Source organism: Schistocerca serialis, chromosome 4 (assembly GCF_023864345.2).
Source record: "Schistocerca serialis cubense isolate TAMUIC-IGC-003099 chromosome 4, iqSchSeri2.2, whole genome shotgun sequence".
Classification (NCBI taxonomy): Eukaryota; Metazoa; Arthropoda; class Insecta; order Orthoptera; family Acrididae; genus Schistocerca; species Schistocerca serialis.
In genome coordinates this window covers 394,463,422-394,487,475 of record NC_064641.1, presented here as the reverse complement: position 1 = coordinate 394,487,475, position 24,054 = coordinate 394,463,422, and the positions used below count along the sequence as shown (strand labels likewise).

The 24,054-nt window shown below is 48.5% G+C and overlaps 1 protein-coding gene across 1 annotated transcript in view; it reads left to right on the top strand.

Moving 5' to 3' along the window:
- Positions 1 to 24,054, top strand: part of LOC126474913 (phosphatidylinositide phosphatase SAC2) — a 373,240-nt gene that overhangs the window by 66,448 nt on the left and 282,738 nt on the right. Inside the window, exons 4-5 of the mRNA XM_050102409.1 lie at positions 235 to 354; positions 19,461 to 19,686. Coding sequence (XP_049958366.1) covers positions 235 to 354; positions 19,461 to 19,686 — 346 coding nt within the window. The remainder of the gene's footprint in view (positions 1 to 234; positions 355 to 19,460; positions 19,687 to 24,054) is intronic.

Below are 24,054 nucleotides of genomic sequence, written 5' to 3'. Positions count from 1 at the left end.
TGTCTCTCTGCTACCATCGATTTCTTTTTTGAATAAAAGCTTTAAAACTGTAATGATATTGACCAAATTTGTTTTATGACTGCTTTGGGGCAGAGTTTTCAGTTTAAATTTGCATGATTAAAATTTGTATTTCACACAGATTAGCTTCATTGTAATGACAAATACTTGAAACATTTAGATGCAGAGTATTTGTCGCACGTTTCATTACATGGGTAATAATGTTTCAAATTTCAGACACCATTAGCTGATCTTTGGGTTATTCCAGTAATACAGGGTTTCATACAGATTGAACACTGCAGTGTGGAACTTGGCAGTGATAGTGGAACTTCTGTTGGAAGTGAAAGGCGATGTGAGGTATGTTGATGAACATGAACCAGGTAATAAAAAAGTGTATAAAAAGTAATTAAATAGTGTATAGCTTAAATAAAAAATGGGACTTGTAACATTCTTTGTGGCCCTTCAATTTACTTATTTATTGTTTAGTTTTGATGGAAGTATTTTTAATAAAAGAAATGTAAAATACCCCTTAAAATTTAATTGCTAGGCACTCCATTTAATTTTCGGCATTTGTGTTGTTTTTATAGTTGTTGTAGCTTGAATTCATAAAACATTTTGTGCATTTGTGTTATATGTAGTTGTTGTAGTAAGAATTAATTTATGTGGGTGCACTTGACAGTAGATAAACATAGAAAGGAGTAATGTGAAATGTAAAGGGTAACCATGTTACTGTGAAGTGTTGAGAAATGAAGTAAGGTGCACAGACTGTGTCAAGTGCATCTGTTGGTCAATATTTTGCCAACTGCTGTATACTTTGAAGCTGCTGCTCTTTTGATCACCCTGATAAAGACCTTTCTGCAACAGAATAATCTGAGGAATCTAGCCCAGGACTCTGTCAGTAGTCAGTGTTACTAATCATTGTGGTACAGTGGTAATATAGTCAGGAGAACAAAAAAACTAAAGAGTGTAAAGCAGTTGTCTGTGAAGCTAGCAATTTATTTCTTAGCAAGCAGGATAACACCTTGCCAATAGGACGATGAGTTAGATAGCCATAGGACTGCAGACAGGTGTTGCAAGTATAGTTCACAGAAAAGTGTTTGTTGGCTGTCTAAGTTAGTATATGTACAGGATGATAGTTATTGACGTATGTAAAATAAAATTATCATAACTTCTAAACGGTTTGCGTTAGGACATTCCAACTTCACAGTTGACCGCAAGGCATGATGGGAATTAGTATTCTCTGTAGGGTTTGATATAGCAACGAAGCCCACTTTCATTTGGATGGGTTCATCAATAAGCAAAATTGGTGCATTTGGGGGACTGAGAAGCATTTCACGGTGGAGAAGTCTCTTCACCATCAATGGGTGACTGTGTGGTGTTTAATGTCCAGTCATGGGCCAATTGGTGTGATACGCCTGGATGGCACTATAACTACCAAAACATACGTCAAGGTTTTGGAAGATTATTTCATGTCTGTTATCTAAAGTGATCTTGATTTCGACAAGATGTTCATACAAGATGGAGCTCAACCCCATTGAAGCTTGAGAGTGTTTGATGCCGTGGAGGAGCACTTTGGGGAGACTCCATTGAAGCTGGAGAGTGTTTGATGCCCTGGAGGAGCACTTTGGGGACCCAGAGGTCACTGGCCTGGGCCCCACCATATTCTCCAGATTTGAACACATGCGTCTAATTTTTGCGGGGCTATATTAAAGACAAGGTGTACAGCAATAACACCAAATCCTTGGCTGAGCTAAAACCAGCCTTTCAGGATGTCATCAACAGCATTGATGTTCCGATACTTCAGCAGGTTGTGTAGAATTTCGCTGTTCATCTGAACCACATCGTCCAGCGGGTCATGCAGAATTTCGCTGTTCCTCTGCACCACATCGTTGCCAATGATGGCAGGCATATCGAACATGTCATAACCTAAATCTGAATATCTGTAATTATGTATACATGTTGAATAAAGTGTGTGCATACCATAGTTTGTAACTAATTGATCTTCTTTTCATATATTCAGTAATTGTCACCCTGTACATGGTACTGGGGGGCGGTGGCAGTATAGGCTCATCAAACACAGGAAACAGTAGGTGATCAATGTAAATTAGTACTGTGGTACGTTGACTGATGGCAGTAACAATAATATTTCCTAGCGAGTTCACTACATTATCATGCATGACAAAGGACTGACTCAGGTAAATGAATTCTTCATGACTGCTGCAAAACCTTGTCTTTGATTTAGTGTGACATAACATTCCTTTCAAATAAAGGACTAGAGTACTGGCATATTGCCTTTTGTAACATGTCCTCTCTCATAGTATATTGGATCGGTCAATTTCTGTTCATTTGTTAACCCTTCTTTTAAGAGCTGGGCTGGCTTTTCTGTTACCTACCTAACAAAGTGGTTAAGAAGACATTGTACTTAAATTTCGCAGATCAGAGTTTAAATAAATCTGCCTGATAGTTCTCATTTAGGTTTCCTATGGTTCACTAAATCACTCTAATGCAAATTATGGAATGGTTTCTTGAACAAAACTATGGCTAATTTATGTGCTTTATGATGTGTACTCTTAATTAGTGTCCAGTCTCTAATGACCATGATGATCACAATATTAAATTTTCCTTCAACCTGCAAGTCTTATCTTGGTAGGTTTAATGGTTGTCATCTTGTCATATGAATATACACAGTGTCTGCAAATTGATATTTAAGTATGGAATCCACTTTGTAAACTTCATGAGAGGGATGAGTCTCTGCGCTTATACGTGTTGCAAGGTCCTGCTCAACTGTCATTCTTTATAAAAAGTTTCATTTTATATCTTATTTATTTAACTCAGTTGCAACTGATATTCCACATTTTACTTTCTCTGTCAGCAACAATATTTATTGTTCTTGTTTGTCCGTCACAGAGAGGAGTTGAGAGAACTTTATTTATTTTGGAAATGGTATTGTACGTACTGTGATTACTCAGGGTTTACCAAAGTGTACCATAACTGATATGCACGTAGTGACATTTTGCACAAAGCTCTCTCTCCCTAACATTCAGTGAAAGTCAGCCAGAATACATGCAGACACTGATTACAGGCTGAAGTTAATTTATTGGATCTTAATGTGATGGACTCACGCTATGGGTTCATTATCACATGTAGTGCTCAGATATGATGTTCATTTGAACCAGAAGGTCAGCATAATTATCACTGCAGATGCATGTATTTGCAGTATCTTAAGTTTGTTATGAGAATTGGTACATTCACTGTTTACTCTCTCCATTTCTGGATGGAGGTAGCAGGCCTGGCTTTGATCTAAGAGACTATCCTAGATAGCCACAATCCCATTCTTCAATGTGATGCAGAAGTTCTTCACGTGAATTATCAATTCAGTTCAGAAGTTAGCTGCCATGGAACCCATCCTGCTGGTATTTCATAAAACTGGATAGCATTATATGTAAGGTCATGTTAATCCATGAGTATGTTTACAGTTTGTGTCATCCATATTTCTGGATGTCAGAGGTAACCTGTTGTAAGCGGCGTTTCACTAAATTTAGGGGCAGCAAAATCTTGGCTGCAGCAGCTTGCCTGTAAAGTAAGCCAAATAGACATTTATGAAGAGTCTTACTTTTCATATCATACCCTATTAGTCTCTGTGTGTACTCGGTCTTTATGCATGTTTTTGTATAATATTACGGAATGAAAGCATTTGTGATATTTTACATCTCAGAAATATGTTTATGAAGATACCACATCATATTACGGATATCATCCACCAAACAAATAATACGTATCTTGTGTTATCCCGGGTGGTGCTTCTTAATGCTGCCATAGGTTCATCTTGATGTTACTACATCACCACTCGGGAATCATGCAATAGTTAAAAAAAATCCAGCATTTCTCATTCACAAACAGTTTTATTTCGCATGCTAGATGTTTGGCAGCGATCTACGTGTGTAAAATTGACTTAAAACTGTCTCACGACTGATGTAAGATTGACTTCAGACTAACTTTAACTGGCCTAAGACTGACATATGGCGGTGTACAAATCGCTTCTATTTGTGTGGTTTTAAACAAGTACTGACATTGTTACATATTAAATTTGAATATTTAACAATTAAAACTTTTACATTCATCTTCCCAAATTACATAGAAATTTACATGTGAGTAATTTCATACAAAGACAGGAGAGAATCTGTTTCTATTAAGACTATAAATTACATGGTTTATCATTGCAACAATGTATTTTGTTAATTTGCATATATAATTTCACTTACTTAAAGGATAATCACTCTGTCATTTTCAGGTGAACAGAGAGATTAGTTTTATTGATTGAAAGGTCTAGATTCAATTAATTAAATTTTATATGAGTAAAATTTTATATTTCTATATAGTCGTAATTACAATTCCATTAACTAACACCAATTAAAACGTGAGAATGCTCAATTCTGACTGAAAAATTATCATTTTATATTTCTATTAGGGATAAGATTTGTTGTTAGTTTGAATACATAAAAGTAGCTGTCTTTCAGAATGAGATTTTCACTCTGCAATGGAGTGTGGGCTGATATGAAGCCTGGCTGTGGCTAAGCCATGTCTCCACAATATCCTTTCGTCCAGGAGTGCTAGTTCTTGCAAGGTTCGCAGAAGAGCTTCTGTGAAGTTTGGAAGGTAGGAGATGAGGTACTTGCAGAATTGAAGCTATGAGGATGGGTCATGAGTCGTACTTGGGTAGCTCAGTTGGTAGAGCGCTTGCCCATGAAAGCCAAGGGTCCCGAGTTAGAGTCTTGGTCCGGCGCACAGTTTCAATCTGCCAGGAAGTTTCATAGCTGTCTTTCGATGAATAGACATATCAGAACTTTACTCCATAATTACAATAGCAAAATTATTCCATAGCAAAATTATTCCTATCATGTGCCTGAAGTTTGTGTAAGGTACAAATTGTGATGGTACATCAACTTTTAATCCAACATGTTTCCTTCATTCTGCATATTGGTAAGGCCCAATGTAAACAATGTCAAAAGAGTAGCTTAAATTAGTGCAAATTACTAATTTGCTACAAAAGAAAATCTTCAGTCTATTCAAATTCAGATAACCAGAAAAAACAAAATCAAAGCAGCAGTTTAAAGTGATGTAAATACTGATATTACACATATTCCCTCTTTGGGAGAGTGGGGATGAGAATGGAAAAGAATACAAGATTCCAAAAGGGTTGTGGTATTACATGATTAAAGGGAACAACACTGCCAGAATCCTCTGCCTCAGCATGATTGCATTTGATCTCTTCACTGTCTATTTAAAGTTGCATTTCCTGCCAATGTCATCATGATCAGAGTTATCTACTTGGTTGGACCCTATACACTTATCCTCAGCTGCCACTAGTGGGAAAGATGGAGACTAAGAAACATAAGGAAACAACCAAATTAATACAACTTAAAATTATTAAAGTTACCATTAGTCAAATTTAAATAGCAGTGTTTCGTAGTCCAAAGAAAGTTTATTTAGTTACATTTACATAAATGCAACACATGATCAACCAAAATTAATATTGAAAATTGTGTACCTGGGATTCTTCATTTGTTAGCAACCTATTGATTCCATCAATAATGTTGGCATAAGGTCACAACACCCAGTCCATTCTCAGTATCATTTCATTAGTAATTATTATGCAAATGTGATGAATTTTGCTGGATGCAAATGTGACACACTACAAGATCTAGAGGTGTAATCCTTGATATATCATATGACAAGCATTCCAGTTGTCAGTTTTGTGTATTCTAACCAATCATTTTCATCGGAAGGAAGTGCTGCTTCTATAACTGTGTTGGGCTCATTGTGTTTCGGCGATGTTAATACTCTTGACTAGCGATAAGCATCCAGATCATTATTATCTTAAATCGGGGAATGTATATTAATAGCTTTGTTATTTTACATACAATGAATAATATCGTACAGTCTGGATTGAATTTGTTGGACACAATATTAATTCTTGAAGTACTTGAAATACACATTTGCTTACCTGTTCTAACTTTACTGCTAATCCCATGATTCTTTTACTTCAGTAACTGAAAGAATCCATTTTATTCGATGAGTCCATCATAAAATACTGCTCCGAACATCAAAAGCTACAACAGTTTCCTATTTGCATGTGATTGATGATTCATTTGGTAATGCAGAAGTACTATATCACTTAGAGGTAAATTATCATAACAGCCAATACCATAAGGAGCACGATGTACTACTTTGGGCTCCATTGCCCTATGTTCACTTACCATTGTTTACTTCTGGGTTCTGCTTGCATAGTATCGTATTGCTGAAATTATTGTCTGTGAAATACACACATGTAACAATTTACCTCTAGAAAGGTAAGACTTAAACAAGCCACATGTGATAAAAATTTCCAAATCATCATTTATGCAGTTACAATAATTTACATCTGACGCACAGATTTGCATTGGTTTTCTCCTTAAATGGATTGAGTGGCTGCAGCATTCTCTGGAGTCACACTGAAATGTGCTGTATCTGTATGAGGAGTATCAGCCACGTAGTTTATAAATTTACTGCTGGGGTAAATGCAAATATCTCTATAGAAACAGGATACTCAACACTGTCGGTCCCTGATGCAAACTGCTATTGAAGCCCAGTGTACTGCCTATAACAAGTGTAGCAACTGACAGGCTGCCATTTCCCTTATTACTATGTTAAATAACACTAAAAAAATTCACAATTCATCCGCATGTGTTGGTTTGGACTGTACAACTAAAATTTGCAAACAAAGTTTCTAATGATGATTTTTTGTAATATCTCCATTGGAATATATTGATGTACTATTACTCTGCACTAAAGTTTTCATTTCACAAATTTGATGAATTCTACAGATTTTGCAGTGTCATTCCTTGAAAATGATCATGGATAAAAGGACATTATTCAGGATTTCTCTGCCCACCACTTGCTCCCAGGTCCCCTCCACTCTTGGGGTATGCTCTCGGGCCCCTCCTCTCCTGGAGCGCGCTCTCTGGCCCCATCCTCTCCTGGAGCGCGCTCTCTGGCCCCATCCTCTCCTGGAGCGCGCTCTCTGGCCCCATCCTCTCCTGGAGCGCGCTCTCTGGCCCCATCCTCTCCTGGAGCGCGCTCTCTGGCCCCATCCTCTCCTGGAGCGCGCACTCGGGCCCCATCCTCTCCTGGAGCGCGCACTCGGGCCCCATCCTCTCCTGGAGCGCGCACTCGGGCCCCATCCTCTCCTGGAGCGCGCACTCGGGCCCCATCCTCTCCTGGAGCGCGCACTCGGGCCCCATCCTCTCCTGGAGCGCGCACTCGGGCCCCATCCTCTCCTGGAGCGCGCACTCGGGCCCCATCCTCTCCTGGAGCGCGCTCTCGGGCCCCATCCTCTCCTGGAGCGCGCTCTCGGGGCCCCATCCTCTCCTGGAGCGCGTTCTCGGGCCCCATCCTCTCCTGGAGCGCACTCTCGGGCCCCATCCTCTCCTGGAGCGCGCTCTCGGGCCCCATCCTCTCCTGGAGCGCGCTCTCGGGCCCCCTCCTCTCCTGGAGCGCGCTCCCGGGCCCCCTCCCCTCCGCTCCCCTCCCGGGCAGCCCCTCCCCTCCGCTCCCCTCCCGGGCAGCCCCTCCCCTCCGCTCCCCTCCCGGGCAGCCCCTCCCCTCCGCTCCCCTCCCGGGCAGCCCCTCCCCTCCGCTCCCCTCCCGGGCAGCCCCTCCCCTCCGCTCCCCTCCCGGGCAGCCCCTCCCCTCCGCTCCCCTCCCGGGCAGCCCCTCCCCTCCGCTCCCCTCCCGGGCAGCCCATCCCCTCCGCTCCCCTCCCGGGCAGCCCCTCCCCTCCGCTCCCCTCCCGGGCAGCCCCTCCCCTCCGCTCCCCTCCCGGGCAGCCCCTCCCCTCCGCTCCCCTCCCGGGCAGCCCCTCCCCTCCGCTCCCCTCCCGGGCAGCCCCTCCCCTCCGCTCCCCTCCCGGGCAGCCCCTCCCCTCCGCTCCCCTCCCGGGCAGCCCCTCCCCTCCGCTCCCCTCCCGGGCAGCCCCTCCCCTCCGCTCCCCTCCCGGGCAGCCCCTCCCCTCCGCTCCCCTCCCGGGCAGCCCCTCCCCTCCGCTCCCCTCCCGGGCAGCCCCTCCCCTCCGCTCCCCTCCCGGGCAGCCCCTCCCCTCCGCTCCCCTCCCGGGCAGCCCCTCCCCTCCGCTCCCCTCCCGGGCAGCCCCTCCCCTCCGCTCCCCTCCCGGGCAGCCCCTCCCCTCCGCTCCCCTCCCGGGCAGCCCCTCCCCTCCGCTCCCCTCCCGGGCAGCCCCTCCCCTCCGCTCCCCTCCCGGGCAGCCCCTCCCCTCCGCTCCCCTCCCGGGCAGCCCCTCCCCTCCGCTCCCCTCCCGGGCAGCCCCTCCCCTCCGCTCCCCTCCCGGGCAGCCCCTCCCCTCCGCTCCCCTCCCGGGCAGCCCCTCCCCTCCGCTCCCCTCCCGGGCAGCCCCTCCCCTCCGCTCCCCTCCCGGCCCCCTCGCCTCCTCTCCCCTCCCGGGCCCCCACCCCTCTCCCCTCCCGGGACCCCTCCCCTCCTCTCCCCTCCCGGGCCCCCTCCCCTCCTCTCCCCTCCCGGGCCACCTCCCCTCTGCTCCCCTCCCCTCCCCTCCCGGGCCCCCTCCCCTCCTCTCCCCTCCCGGGCCCCCTCCCCTCCTCTCCCCTCCCGGGCCACCTCCCCTCCTCTCCCCTCCCGGGTCCGCTCCCCTCCTCTCCCCTCCCGGGTCCCCTCCCCTCCTCTCCCCTCCCGGGTCCCCTCCCCTCCTCTCCCCTCCCGGGTCCCCTCCCCTCCTCTCCCCTCCCGGGCCCCTCCCCTCCTCTCCCCTCCCGGGCCCCCTCCCATCCTCTCCCCTCCCGGGCCCCCTCCTCTCCTCTCCCCTCCCGGGTCCCCTCCCCTCCCGGGTCCCCTCCCCTCACCTCCTCTCCCCTCCCGGCCCCCTGCCCTCCTCACCCCTCCCGGGCCACCTCCCCTCCTCTCCCCTCCCGGGCCCTCCCCCCTCCTCTCCCCTCCCGGGCCCCCTCCCCTCCTCTCCACTCCCGGGCCCCCTCCCCTCCCCTGCCGCGTCCCTTCCCCTCCACTGCCGCGTCCCTTCCCCTCCCCTGCCGCGTCCCCTCCCCTCCCGCGTCCCCTCATCTCCCCTGCCGCGTCCCCTCCTATCCACTGCCGCGTCCCCTCACCTCCCCTCGCCTCCCGGGCCCCATCACCTCCCCTCGCCTCCCGGGCCCCATCACCTCCCCTCGCCTCCCGGGCCCCATCACCTCCCCTCGCCTCCCGGGCCCCCATCACCTCCCCTCCCCTCCCGGGCCCCATCACCTCCCCTCCCCTCCCGGGCCCCCTCATCTCCCCTGCCCACCCGGGCCCCCTCATCACCCCTCCCCTCATCACCCCTCCCCTCCCCTCCCGGGCCCCCTCAGCTCCCCTCCCCTCGCGGGCTCCCTCAGCTGCCCTCCCCTCCCCTCCCCTCCTGGCCCACATAGATCCCCTCCCCTCCCGGGCCCCCTCAGCTCACCCTCCCCTCCCGGGCCCCCTCAGCTCCCCTTCCGGGCCTCAGCCCCTCCCCACCCCCTCCCGGCCCTGTCCCGTGCCCTCCCCTCCCGGCCCTGTCCCGTGCCCTCAACTCCCGGCCCTGTCCCGTGCCCTCCCGGCCCCTCCCCTTCCTCCTGGGCCACTCCAGGGCCTCTCCCCTCCTCTTCCTCCTGGGCCCCTCCCGGGCCTCTCCCCTTCCTCCCGGGCCCCTCCCGGGCCTCTCCTCTCCCCTCCCCTCCCGGGCCTCTCCCCTCCCCTCCTGGGCCTCTCCCCTCCCCTCCTGGGCCTCTCCCTCCCCTCCTGGGCCTCTCCCTCCCCTCCCGGGCCTCTCCCTCCCCTCCCGGGCCTCTCCCCTCCCCTCCCGGGCCTACCCCTCCCCTCCCGGGCCTCTCCCCTCCCCTCCCGGGCCTCTCCCCTCCCCTCCCGGGCCTCTCCCCTCCCCTCCCGGGCCTCTCCCCTCCCCTCCCGGGCCTCTCCCTTCCCTCCCGGCCTCTCCCTTCCCTCCCGGCCTCTCCCTTCCCCTCCCGGCCTCTCCCCTCCCCTCCCGGGCTCCTCCCCTCGCGGGCTCCTCCCCTCGCGGGCTCCTCCCCTCGCGGGCTCCTCCCCTCGCGGGCTCCTCCCCTCGCGGGCTCCTCCCCTCGCGGGCTCCTCCCCTCGCGGGCTCCTCCCCTCGCGGGCTCCTCCCCTCGCGGGCTCCTCCCCTCGCGGGCTCCTCCCCTCGCGGGCTCCTCCCCTCGCGGGCTCCTCCCCTCGCGGGCTCCTCCCCTCGCGGGCTCCTCCCCTCGCGGGCTCCTCCCCTCGCGGGCTCCTCCCCTCGCGGGCTCCTCCCCTCGCGGGCTCCTCCCCTCGCGGGCTCCTCCCCTCGCGGGCTCCTCCCCTCCCGGCCTCCTCCCCTCCCGGCCTCCTCCCCTGCCGGCCTCCTCCCCTGCCGGCCTCCTCCCCTCCCGGGCTCCTCCCCTCCCGGGCTCCTCCCCTCCCGGGACCCTACCCTCGCCTCCCCTCCACCCCAGATGCCTCCCATCCCTTCCCCTACTCTCCCATCCTGGGCCCCCACCACTCCCGTGAACCCTCACCTCCAGTCCTGCGTCCCCTCCTTTCCCCTCCCGTCCCGCGACCCCTCCCCTCCCCTCCGCTCGCCTCCCGTCCCGCGACCCCTCCCCTCCGCTCGCCTCCCGTCCCGCGACCCCTCCCCTCCGCTCGCCTCCCGTCCCGCGACCCCTCCCCTCCGCTCGCCTCCCGTCCCGCGACCCCTCCCCTCCGCTCGCCTCCCTCCCCTCCCGGGACCCTACCCTCGCCTCCCCTCCACCTACCCTCGCCTCCCCTCCACCTACCCTCGCCTCCCCTCCACCTACCCTCGCCTCCCCTCCACCTACCCTCGCCTCCCCTCCACCTACCCTCGCCTCCCCTCCACCTACCCTCGCCTCCCCTCCACCTACCTCCCATCCCTTCCCCTACTCTCCCATCCTGGGCCCCCACCACTCCCGTGAACCCTCCCCTCCTGTCCCGCGACCCCTCCCCTCCGCTCGCCACCCTCCCCGCGACCCCTCCCCTCCGCTCGCCTCCCTCCCCGCGACCCCTCCCCTCCGCTCGCCTCCCTCCCCTCCACTCGCCTCCCGTCCCGCGACCCCTCCCCTCCCCTCCCCTCCCCTCCACTCGCCTCCCGTCCCGCGACCCCTCCCCTCCCCTCCCCTCCACTCGCCTCCCGTCCCGCGACCCCTCCCCTCCCCTCCACTCGCCTCCCGTCTCGCGACCCCTCCCCTCTCGCGACCCCTCCCCTCTCGCGACCCCTCCCCTCTCGCGACGCCTCCCCTCGCCTCCCGTCCCGCCTCCCCTCGCCTCCCGTCCCGCCTCCCCTCGCCTCCCGTCCCGCCTCCCCTCCCCTCGCCTCGCCTCCCGTCCCGCCTCCCCTCCCCTCGCCTCGCCTCCCGTCCCGCCTCCCCTCCCCTCGCCTCGCCTCCCGTCCCGCCTCCCTTCCCCTCGCCTCGCCTCCCGTCCCGCCTCCCCTCGCCTCGCCTCGCCTCCCGTCCCGCCTCCCCTCGCCTCGCCTCCCGTCCCGCCTCCCCTCGCCTCGCCTCCCGTCCCGCCTCCCCTCGCCTCGCCTCGCCTCCCGTCCCGCCTCCCCTCGCCTCGCCTCGCCTCCCGTCCCGCCTCCCCTCGCCTCGCCTCGCCTCCCGTCCCGCCTCCCCTCGCCTCGCCTCCCCTCGCCTCGCCTCCCGTCCCGCGACCCCTCCCCTCCGCTCCCCTCCCCTCCGCTCCCCTCCCCTCCCCTCTGCTCCCCTCCCCTCCCCTCCCCTCCCCTCCCCTCCCCTCCCCTCCCCTCCCCTCCGCTCCCCTCCGCTCCCCTCCCCTCCCCTCCCTTCCCCTCCCCTCCGCTCCCCTCCGCTCCCCTCCCCTCCGCTCCCCTCCCCTCCGCTCCCCTCCCCTCCGCTCCCCTCCCCCTCCGCTCCCCTCCGCTCCCCTCCCCTCCGCTCCCCTCCCCTCCCCTCGCCTCGCCTCGCCTCCCCTCCCCTCGCCTCCGGTCCCGCGACCCCTACCCTCCCCTCGCCTCCGGTCCCGCGACCCCTCCCCTCCCCTACCCTCCCCTCCCCTCGCCCCCCCTCCCCTCCCCTCCCCTCCCCTCGCCTCCGGTCCCGCGACCCCTCCCCTCCCCTCCCCTCGCCTCCGGTCCCGCGACCCCTCCCCTCCCCTCCCCTCCCCTCGCCTCCGGTCCCGCGACCCCTCCCCTCCCCTACCCTCCCCTCCCCTCGCCTTGCCTCCCCTCCCGCGACCCCTCCCCACCCCTCCCCACCCCTCCCCTCCCCTCCCACGACCCCTCCCCTCCCCTCCCCACCCCTCCCCTCCCCTCCCAGAGTGTGCTCCTGGGCCCCTTGCTCATGCACCAGGTATGCTCTACACCCTGTCATTGTCCAGGGTTTTTCCTGCACCAGCCACTATCATTATCACAATGAGGTCACCTTTCATGTGATTGTTGAATGAAGGCACTAAACAAGTGGTCGTAAAGGGTCAAATCTAACAATATGGTGTGGCACCTTGGGCCGCAGATTTCCATTTCCTTTTATTAACTGGCAAACCACCTAAATAGGCTAGCTATAGTAAAGAAGCGAGTGGTTTGCCCCAGGCTTTCTAGCACTTATTGTTAAAGTTGATACCATTTGGACTACCACGTGTAGAATGTTCTCTGTTTGATTGTTGCCACTCTGTGACCTATAAATTGTAACACTGTAACTCCCCAACAAAATGTTGTTGCATTGTCTTTTGAACAGATGGTTAATAACAGCAAATGGACTTATACTTAAATGTATTATGTAACATGAGACATAACTGTTTTCTACTTGTTTTGAAAGTCATTATTCTTCAACTCACTTGACTGAACTACAACAGCCATAATTTTATTTCATTCTAGATGAGGTACCTGGCATTGGCTAGATATGTGTTTATTTCAATCTAATGTTATTCTCTCTTCCTTCCCTCACTCTCTGTCATCGATCTCGACTTTCCCATCACACACCATCTGTTCACCTCTTTATCTGTGCACTTCACACTCCCCCTGTATGTATCCATGTCCTCCTCCACCTCCTCCCCCTTCTCCCTCCACATTACCTTCCCCTGTCACAATAAGACATTGCCTTTGCTTACCACACAATATTTCTTTACAGATTGAAAATAATATGTGTATCAGTGTGGTTGAAATCAATCCGAGGGTTTAGGGGGGGAGGGGAAGTGGAGGATAAAAACACACACACACACACACACACACACACACACACACACACACACACACACGAATAATTATTTATTGTAACAAATATGTACCGAATATGACTGTCTCTGTATTGCATATTCATGAATCCAACGCATTTTTGTTTAAGATTGATACAATAGCAGATAATTGGTACAAGGCACACACACCCATTTGTTGCCAACACTGAGAAACACACGAAAACATTTCCACTATTACATCCCCTCCCACTGCAACGACAAATCTATCTGACCCTGTACCAAGTGGCACCTGTAAAGGTGATAGAAAAACTTTATGCGCTCCTACTTACAATTCTTCCAGTATATTTTTCATTTGATGGAGGAGACAAGTACAGCCGACAGCTGCAAGCCGTTTAATCTTTACCGGAGTTGGATATTTATCATTTATCGTTCTTCAGAAACTGTAAACATTAGCACCTGTTAAAATGAAATAGTACTTTTGGAAACAAAACACTCCCAACTATTGGATGTATGTTACTACTTCGCCAGATAACATTGCTGTGCAGTTGCTGACAACAATAAGCCATGTTTATGACACTGAAATTCTGCAGTACGTGGAAAAAGATTTTTAAATACCTGTCCGCTGGTTTGACAACTATTAGATTATGAGGGATACGAGTAGTTATGTCACGTTGTCAACAATAACATTTTTAGTCAATCTTTACAGGAATAGTGTGTTGAGACCGACTGGAATAATCGTGGTAGCATGAGTCAATGATGACATGTGCCATTCACAGACTTTCACAGAATGACTGTCACCATGTTTACAAGTGCTGAAAACTGCATAAAATGTTGCTGATCAAATTTCAGTAAACTGAAAAAAAAGCATACAGTGCATCTGACTAATTCATTCCAATTTGATTATCCCTGTGAAAATAAAATTCACATGACTTGCATAATCTTACAATAATCATGTAGTTAGGCAGGAGCTTATGAAGGGTGAAGGGAAGGAAGGGAATCATTAGTAATTTTGAGCCACTGCCAAAAACAAATCCGGGATCAATGTATCTTGTTCCTGAAATTTAAAGTACTTTCACGCAAAATGAGATAGATGTATTATTAAGATATTATATTACATTATTCAAATGGCCACAAAAACTTTATTATAATTGCATTAATCTCAAAATTTTAAATAATGTAGAAATAAATTAATTTAAATAATAAGAAAAGGACAGATGGACTGCAAATACAGCAAGAAAGCTACAGGTCTTTTATTGAATCTGGTTTTTATTCATAATAATTGCAAAACAAACGTAAATACAAATATATAATTTTTCATTAATGTGACTTGTGATGGACTTTTTTGGCTATGCCTATATCTGCGCCGTTTGGGCTGCATGCAATCCTCATTGCATCTCGTAAATGACTGGACAACCTATCACGATATTTATTTTTCAGGTACTTCATTTTGGAAAATGAAGCTTCGCAAAGGCAAGTTAAAGGAAATAGTGTTAAAATGAACTGTGCACAATCTCATAAATTTTTATAATTGTTAGGCATACATGTGTTTCACGATGTTCTATAAACAGAGCTTTAAGCTGTTTGTAATGCTGAAGTTCGATTATTCCATTTAGCATATTAGTTTTAGGAAATCCAAATTGTCAGAATAATTTGAGATCATTATGTCCAACATGCCAAGGGTTCTCTGCGAGAATGAAACAGCTTCGAATATTTCTAGCATCTGCAAATCTGTCTTTTATTTCTTCCAAATATTCTTCCATGTTTTGGTAAATAGTTTTGGCGATAGTTAAGCTTAATCGGAGCATAGCAACAGTTGGAAAATTAGACAGATCTTTTACTTAAGAGTTCATTTATATATAATTGCTGTTTGGCTTCAAATGCAAATATTTTGTTAGTCATGTGCCCAGTTATCTTGTTTGGTCCTTGTAATTCCATGTTAAGTGTGTTGAACTTTTGTGTTATCGGTCAAAAAAGCTGTAAGTGTCCATCATTCATCATCATCAAGTTCAGGATAATTTTTGCCACTTTGTTGTAAGAATAAAATAATTTCAGATTTCAAGTTGGCAAACCGTTCCAGCACTTTTCCTTGTCTTAGCCATCTGACAGCAGTATGTAGTAGAACATCACTGTAACAAGCTTGCAATTCCTGCAGAAGTTCTTTAAATTTTTGGTGCTTAAGTTCACGGGCACAAATGAAATTTACAACACTTATAACCATTTGCATAACATTCTTCAATTTGGTATTTGAAATTTGCCATACCAAACTTCCTTGATGCAGTAAGCAGTGAATGGAGAGTAAATTTGGCAAATTCCATTCCTTCTTAATCAGTGCTATCAGACCATTGTTGATGCCCATCATTGATGGACAATCATCTGTACATACTGATATTAATTTGCTCATAGGTAAGACATTTTTTTTTACAAATTCTTTAATTGCATCCACAAAATCACATCCTTTTGTGTGACCTTTCATGGTTATAATTTCTAAAACATCTTCCTCTATTACCCCATCATTTGTGCAGTAATGTACAAGTTATGAAAGCTGAGCCATTGAAGCTAAATCTGTACTGGAATCACACGCAAGACTGAAGTATTGGCATAGTTTGACTTTATTAATTACTGCCTCAAACATATATTTTGAAATATCTTCTATATGACCTCGACAGGTAGATTCTGAAAGTGTGAGCTTATTTATTTCAGCTGATATTTGTTTACTGTTGGAGAAATTTTGAAACAAAGTTTCAGAAACAGTCATCAAACATTGATTCACTAATTCACCATCAGTGAAAGCTTTCATATTTTTTGCCAGAATATTACATACTTGGTATGATGTTCTTGTGACAGCCTCACTTTGCCCAACTGCTGCTAACATAACGTTTTGTTGACGACGAATGGTAGATTTTAGATCAGCAATTTTTTTCTCTCTTTCATTTGAATTGAAAGGAAAAGCTACTGTAAATGAATTGTGCGTACTTGTGTAGTGGCGACATAAATTCTCTCTCTTCAGTCCCACAATAGTATCCCAGCATATTAAGCAAGTAGCAGTACCTTCTTTGTGTCCACTTATAAAGCAAAACTCTTCTTCACATATTTTCCTCTTAGACACTATTTATTCCACTAATAATTATATCACCAAATATGAGCACATTTGTGTATTTACACTCAATACGCGACGAATGCTCAGGGGCACTGAAACTTAGTTCATGACTGACACACTGACATGACAAAGCTAACATTGAGGTGGCTGCGGGACAAGCCCGCCGCTGACAGATGAGTGGCCATAGGTACATGGCGCATTTGATCCATGGCTCACATTGTTGGCTAGCAGGCCGCTCATGCCTTTAGCGCTGCGGAACACTCGCAAGTGGTGTGTTAAATGAAAGTGGTGGATGGTTTTCAGTTACCTAATTACTTCCCCGACTTTAATCACAATTCTACACAGTTTCCATCAACACAACACCGCTACGCCAGACAAGTATATAGCTAATGCTACCCGCGTGAAGCCGAGGAGGCTCGCGGGCCGCACGAAAACATGATCTGACCCCTGCACTAAACCCTCACTTATCTGATTCAGCCCAACACTCACCTTGAAAATGCTGCTGACGTGATATTTCTCCCCTAACTTCTTGTGTGACTGAAGGCTTATATCTCTGCCAAGCTTGTATCCTAGCAGTACTCTCTTCTTCATGACATCAGTGTTAGTCTTAGCCTTCCTGCTTGTGGCTATTGTCTGCTGCACATTTCCTTCTCCTACACTACCTTCAAGTACCTCTCGTGTTAACTCTGGCAGCTGTAACCTGTTACTGGTAGACCCAACAATACTCTTAAGGCCACATCCTCTTACTACTAGCCTTCCTACCAACTGCCAGTTCCCAACCAGCACTCTTACTGCTACCTTTTTCCATCCTCACTCAATCTTTCCTAACTTCATCCAAATTTGCTTGAAGAGCATATATCTTCCTTTCTGCTTGTGTGTTCACCAGTTCCTGCTTTGTATTTCACACTTCCGAGAGGGGGGTCTCGGTGACCTCACCGGGGTTCTCCCCTCTACATTGTATCCCCAGCGAAACCATTAGTTACAGCTCCTATAATACAGCCCAACACTTTACTTTCCAACAACAGCTCCCATTGTGTCCACTTGTGCAGAAATAAAATATTTATAATAAAATGGTGATATACGTCAAAGAGCACTGGTGTAAAGGTAATGAGAAACAGCTTATAGTGCTATCATCATTTGATTGAGCAAGTTGCTACTGTAGGACTACTGTAAAGGATGGGTGATCATATATTTATATCAGAGGTGAACATTTCAGAGACAGAGAAGACATGATCACCATTAGTCTAAATAAACATTCAACCCACAAGGAATGTTATAATTGAGCAATATTTAATACGTATGTGGTGTCTGTTCTTTTGAACATGATTGAAAGAAGTGTCACCATTTTGACCCTGCAGCCAATGTGAATCAAGACGCTATGGAATTGATGACATTAGTTGCCTGTGGGTAATGATTTAATTCAATGGGGAAAGCTGAAAATTGGTATTGGTCTGGGATTTGAACCCACGTCTTCAGTTTACTGCGTAGATGAGCGGACCACTGCACTGTGCAACTCACACAGTGGTCATCACTACTCACAGGCTGCCTGGACATGCCTCCCATCAGGCACCATTCTTCAGTTAATCCACACACTACTGACCACGTCCTCCAGGTGTTTCTTTTCTTTTTGGTCCGGCAGTGTAGTTAATTTTGAAGATTTAAATTTTGATACATTTACTGTCAAGGGAAACTGCCCTTGCACCCTCCTCAGATTTAGTGGTAAGATGTTGCAGTGAGTAGCCCGACCAAATCTGAACACTAATCAAGAGTGAAAACAGGAAGGAGGTGTACTGAACTAGGTTTGCAACATTGACTGAATTTGAATAGCCATGGCATTATGGTTATGTGGTAATGGTGTTGGACTGCGAAAGGGAAGATCCATTTTCAAATCTCCCTCATGCTCCATATATTATCACAAAATTATGAACTCTCCATCCGGTCACTGATGTGTCTGTTCGCTGTATTCAAATTTGTGTCTGTGTCATGGTGTAACCTCCATTTGCTTCTGTGACGTGTATCAAAGGGACCTCCAGACGTACGTACCTCCTACTTGTCATACACATATACCATGTGTTACAACTCTTGCACCCCCGTTTTGGAAGTTTTGACTCTTGAAATCCTTTGTGCCATTTCACACCTATTTATTTGTTGTTTTCATTGCTGTGAGAGGTGTATGTGGCATCTAGTCTGCTCTCACAGTTAATCACATTTACTTGCGACAATAATACATTCATATCCCATGACTCATGTTCTATAACCAATGTGCAGTATGAAAGTTGCCAAGACTACAGAATGAGAACAGACATGTCAGTGACTAGATGGGCAGTTCATAAATTTGTGAAGAAAAAATTAAATAGGGCACAAAGGATATTCCAACACAGATGTCCCGCTTGACAGTACAACACCATGACCATATGACGACAACATTGCGGTTCTTGCAATTCATGTGAGGTTAAATATTTTCAGTTTGGACCATTCACTGTTTCTATTTTGCTTCTTTTTTTTTTCGCAGTTCAGTACACGTTCTTATTGTTTCCATACTTGATCCGTGTTTAGTGATTGTGGGCTATCCACTGGGCCATTTTAGCTCTAAATCTGTGGGGGATGTGATGTGGAGTTTCCCTTGTTAGAGCAGCTTGTGTTGAATATGTGTGTTTGTTGCCTAACAAGTAAACTAGAATATGTAATGTTTCCTCCATTTTATTTTTAAAGACTAGACCATAAATTGTATGTAACAGTGGTAGTCCTAATCATAGTGGTCCCTGCCATATCAATGCTGCTGTAAATAAAAGAAAATATTTTGATGTTATGTGTTGAATTTGTGCCTTTTAAGAATGTTGTTAGTGATTCCTTGATTACTATAAGTTAAAGCGCATTTTCTGCTTGTTAAATGTCATTTGTAATTTTTTTTAAGTTGGTTTGTTTCGTTTGCTCATTAACTTTGAATTTTTGTACCCCCTAACTCCATTTTGTGTCATTGGGAGTGACTTAAGAAAAATTAACTGACAGCAAAGGTTCAGCGCATTTGATGTACATAAACCCTTAATTTTACTTAAAATAAGCATGTATCACATTGTAAGTGTTTACAATTCTTTCAAGTTTGTAATAACATTATTGCTTGCAGACATTCACATTATGCCTAATATCTCGCCGAAGTCGCTTCAGAGCTGGTACCCGTTACAAACGTCGTGGTGTAGATGAGAATGGAAAATGTGCAAATTATGTGGAAACAGAGCAAATTATTTCTTATCACCATCATCAAGTGTCATTTGTTCAAGTAAGAGGCTCAGTACCCGTGTTTTGGTCACAGCCGGGATACAAGTATAGACCTCCTCCACAGCTTGACAAAGGTAAAAATACACTAGTGTATGAAGTTTTCAAAAAAAAGTAGAATGTAATCTAGACCATGATATGTATTTGTTTGCTTAGTGTGTGTGAAACACAGGAGGCACAAGGCTCAAATCACGTTTGCCCAGTCAGACTTATGTTCTGCATGGTTTCCATAAGACACTTAGATGAGTACCAAGATTGCTATTCAAAATGGTCATTGTCAGTTGCCTTCTCTGTCCTTGTCCAGCAGAGCTTGTATTGTATTTGAGCTTGCTGGTACCACATCCCTATCTCACACAGCTGCTGCCTCTTCCTCATATGTCAGCGAGCCTTCACCAACACGTGGTCCCCACCCCCCTTTTTCTCTCCACCCACTCAACCATACCATACATAACTCATCACCACTGTCAAGCCACAGAACTGCAATTCTGTCACAGTTTGTGCAGCTGGTGCATTGTTGCATGCAGGATTGTGTGTGTGTGTGTGTGTGTGTGTGTGTGTGTGTGTGTGTGTGTTTAGTTAACATTTAAATTTAAATAAGTGACAGTAGTGTGCAATTGTGATTTAGTAAGCTTTCACTTTCTTTGATGGAATTTCAGATATACAAGGGTGTGCTGAAAAGTAATGCCTCAAAATAATTTTTATGTGAAAACTTAAACATTTAAAAAAAAGCAGATGTTATTAACATTCCACTTCTTTATTCTTCATGTCTACATTTTTACAACCCACTGTCGAATCGTACTGTGAAACATGGTGGTATGTAACATAATGTTGGTGCATTAGTGTGCTGTAATTTTTTTTTTTCGTGTCACCAGTCTTCTGACTGGTTTGATGCCGCCCGCCACGAATTCCTCTCCTGTGCCATCCTCTTCATCTCAGAGTAGCACTTGCACCTCTGTCCTCAATTATTTACTGGATTTATCCCAGTCTCTCATCCTGTACAGTTTTTGTCCTCTACAGCTCCCTCTAGTACCATGGAAGTCATACCCTGACGTTCTAACAGATGTACTATCATCCTGTCCCTTCTCCTTGTCAGTGTTTTCCACATATTCCTTTCCTTTCCTTTCCGATTCTGCACAGAACCTTCTCATCGGCATGTATACCTGAACTATCATTGTTGGTGTTGGTTTGCAGTCGATTCTGATAAGAACAGTCCTATCACTGAACTATTCACAGTAACACACTATCTGCTGTACCTCCCTATTCATAACAAATCCTACTCCTGTTGTACCATGTTTTGCTGCTGTTGATATTAACCTATACTCATCTCACCAGAAATCCTTGTCTTCTTTCTATTTCTCTTCACTAACCCCTACTATATCTAAATTGAGCCTTTACATTTCCCTTAGGCTTGCTAACTTCCCTACCATGTTCAAGCTTCTGACATTCCACACCCTGACGCAGAGAATGTTATAATTCTGTTGGTTATTCAATCTTTTTCTCCTAGTCACCCTTGGCAGTCCCCTCCTGGAGATCTGAATGGGGGACTATTCCGGAATATTTTGCTGACGGAAATATTATTATGACACTTGTTCAATTGCAGGCCACGTGTCCTGCACGTATACATTGTGTGTCTTTAATGCAGTGGTTTCTATTGCCTTCTGCATCCTCATGCAATTGATCATTGCTGATTTTTCTGCCTTTAGGGGCAGTTTCCCACCCCAAGGACAAGTGTGTGCTCTGAACCTCTGTCCGCTCCTCTGCCCTCTTTGACAAGGTTGTTGGCAGAATGAGTGCGACTTCTTACGCCAGAGGTCTTTGGTCGTCAATGCTGATTATTAATCATTATTTAAGTGGTGGTAGGTTCTGAATTGGGACCGAGGACATTTTGATTACTAATCAAAGAAGCTACACGTAGATCACGGGTGCATTGTTTGCTGTAATAGTTTCAAATTCAAAGAATTTGGCCTCGCTTGGAGCACCCTCCCTTCAGTGTGACAATGCCAGACCACATATGAGTGCTGTAACATCTGCAGCAATCTGATGCCTTGGATTTACTGTCATTGATCATCCTCCATACAGTACCAACTTGGCCCCATACAATTTTCATGTGTTTCCAGAACTTAAAGAAAACATTCAAGGACATCAGTTTGAGATGCACAACTAGAGCTATTGTTCAGAAATCTTAATCATGGCTGAGCAATATGTAACAACCAATGATGCCAGTGGTTACACCTCAAGACCTGTCATAATGTGATAGGAACATCAGCATCCACCCATGAACTACATGGTAGGATAAATTTCATGTCACTCAATTAATTATCACAACCACCATAACATGTATGTGTTTAATTAGCAATCTGTTTTAATCTTTTGGCCATTTTAATGACACATTCATAATCTGCCAATCCATATTTTTGTGGAATTCCAAAAAGTCAGTATCGTATGAAGCCATCTTAGTTAAAACAAATGTTGTAGACAGTGAATAATTAGGGAGTAAAGGAGACCAATCACTGAATGGTGGAAGCATAGAGTTGTCAACAGGCATACACAAAACAGAAGGAAAACATGCTAGCTCTCAGAAAAATCCTTTTTCAAGCTAGAACACACACACACACACACACACACACACACACACACACACACACACACACACACCTACCTATGTGGTTTGGGGGTAAGTAGCTAGTGACTCAGCGGGAGGCAGCTGGTTTACTGACTACGAATGTGGGAGGTAGTGGCAGCAGGTGCAAGGGCTAGGCATAGGCATGTAATGCACAGGCACTGGAACTGATAGGGAGTGGCGTAGTGCACAATGAAGATGACATGGAAACATCAATTGGGAGGAGATGATGGGAATGAGAAGGAGGAAGGGAAAACTGTTAAGTGTGAAGTGTGAGGACTGTAGGTTAATGGAGATTCAGCCAGAAGGGATAGAGGAGCAAAGTATGTGCAGCAAGGATAACTCCTATCTGTGTAGTTCAGAGAGGGAAGAATCCAGATGGCCTGGGTTGTGAAGAAGCCATAGAAATAGAGTATTTTGTACTCACCTGTATTTTTTGCCACCTGGTGATCAGCTTCGTTCTTGGCCACAGTTTGGTGGTGGCCATTCTTTATGGTGGACAGCTGGATGATTCTTATGTCAATATAAAAAACTTGACCATCCGGATGCCACTCCCACACCCAACCCCTTGCTACAGGGATCATATCCCTATAGAAGACCCAATCCGCCCACTTCCAATCCAGTCCTGTCACAGGCTTATCGTACCCCATCAGAGGCAGGGCCAAATGTGAAAGCAGCCACGTAATAAACCATACCAACTCTACGGCAATTACTACACGGTTTTTTATATTGGTATGACAACCATACAGCTGTCCACACCATATTTAGTGGCCACTGCCAAACTGTGACCAAGAACAAAGTTGACCAGTCAGTGGCACTACATGCAGCTGAGCACAAAATGCTAGATTTCAGTGGCTACTTCACAATTCGGGTCATATGGATCCTTTTCTCTCCCACCAGCTTTTCAGCATTATGCAGATTGCAGATGAGGATTATGCCTGCAACACATACTTCGCTCCTCTATCCCTTCTGACCTCAAATTCCGTTGACCCACTGACCTCACACACTCCACTCAACAGTTTCCCCTTCCTCTGTCCTATCATCCCATCCCAATTTGTGTGTCCACGGCGTCTTAATCGTGCACTGCTCCCCACTGGCTCTGGCACCTATGATTCTCATGCCTAACCCATATGCTTACCACCCATACCTCTGCTGCATTTATAGTCAGCAATCCAGCTGCCACCCTCCGAGCCACTAGCTGCTCATTCCCAACCTCCCTCCCTGCCTCGTGCCGCCCCTCCCTCCCACCCTGCCTCGTGCCGCCCCTCCCTCCCACCCTGCCTCGTGCCGCCCCTCCCTCCCACCCTGCCTCGTGCCGCCCCTCCCTCCCACCCTGCCTCGTGCCGCCCCTCCCTCCCACCCTGCCTCGTGCCGCCCCTCCCTCCCACCCTGCCTCGTGCCGCCCCTCCCTCCCACCCTGCCTCGTGCCGCCCCTCCCTCCCACCCTGCCTCGTGCCGCCCCTCCCTCCCACCCTGCCTCGTGCCGCCCCTCCCTCCCACCCTGCCTCGTGCCGCCCCTCCCTCCCACCCTGCCTCGTGCCGCCCCTCCCTCCCACCCTCCCTGCCTCGTGCCGCCCCTCCCTCCCACCCTCCCTGCCTCGTGCCGCCCCTCCCTCCCACCCTCCCTGCCTCGTGCCGCCCCTCCCTCCCACCCTCCCTGCCTCGTGCCGCCCCTCCCTCCCACCCTCCCTGCCTCGTGCCGCCCCTCCCTCCCACCCTCCCTGCCTCGTGCCGCCCCTCCCTCCCACCCTCCCTGCCTCGTGCCGCCCCTCCCTCCCACCCTCCCTGCCTCGTGCCGCCCCTCCCTCCCACCCTCCCTGCCTCG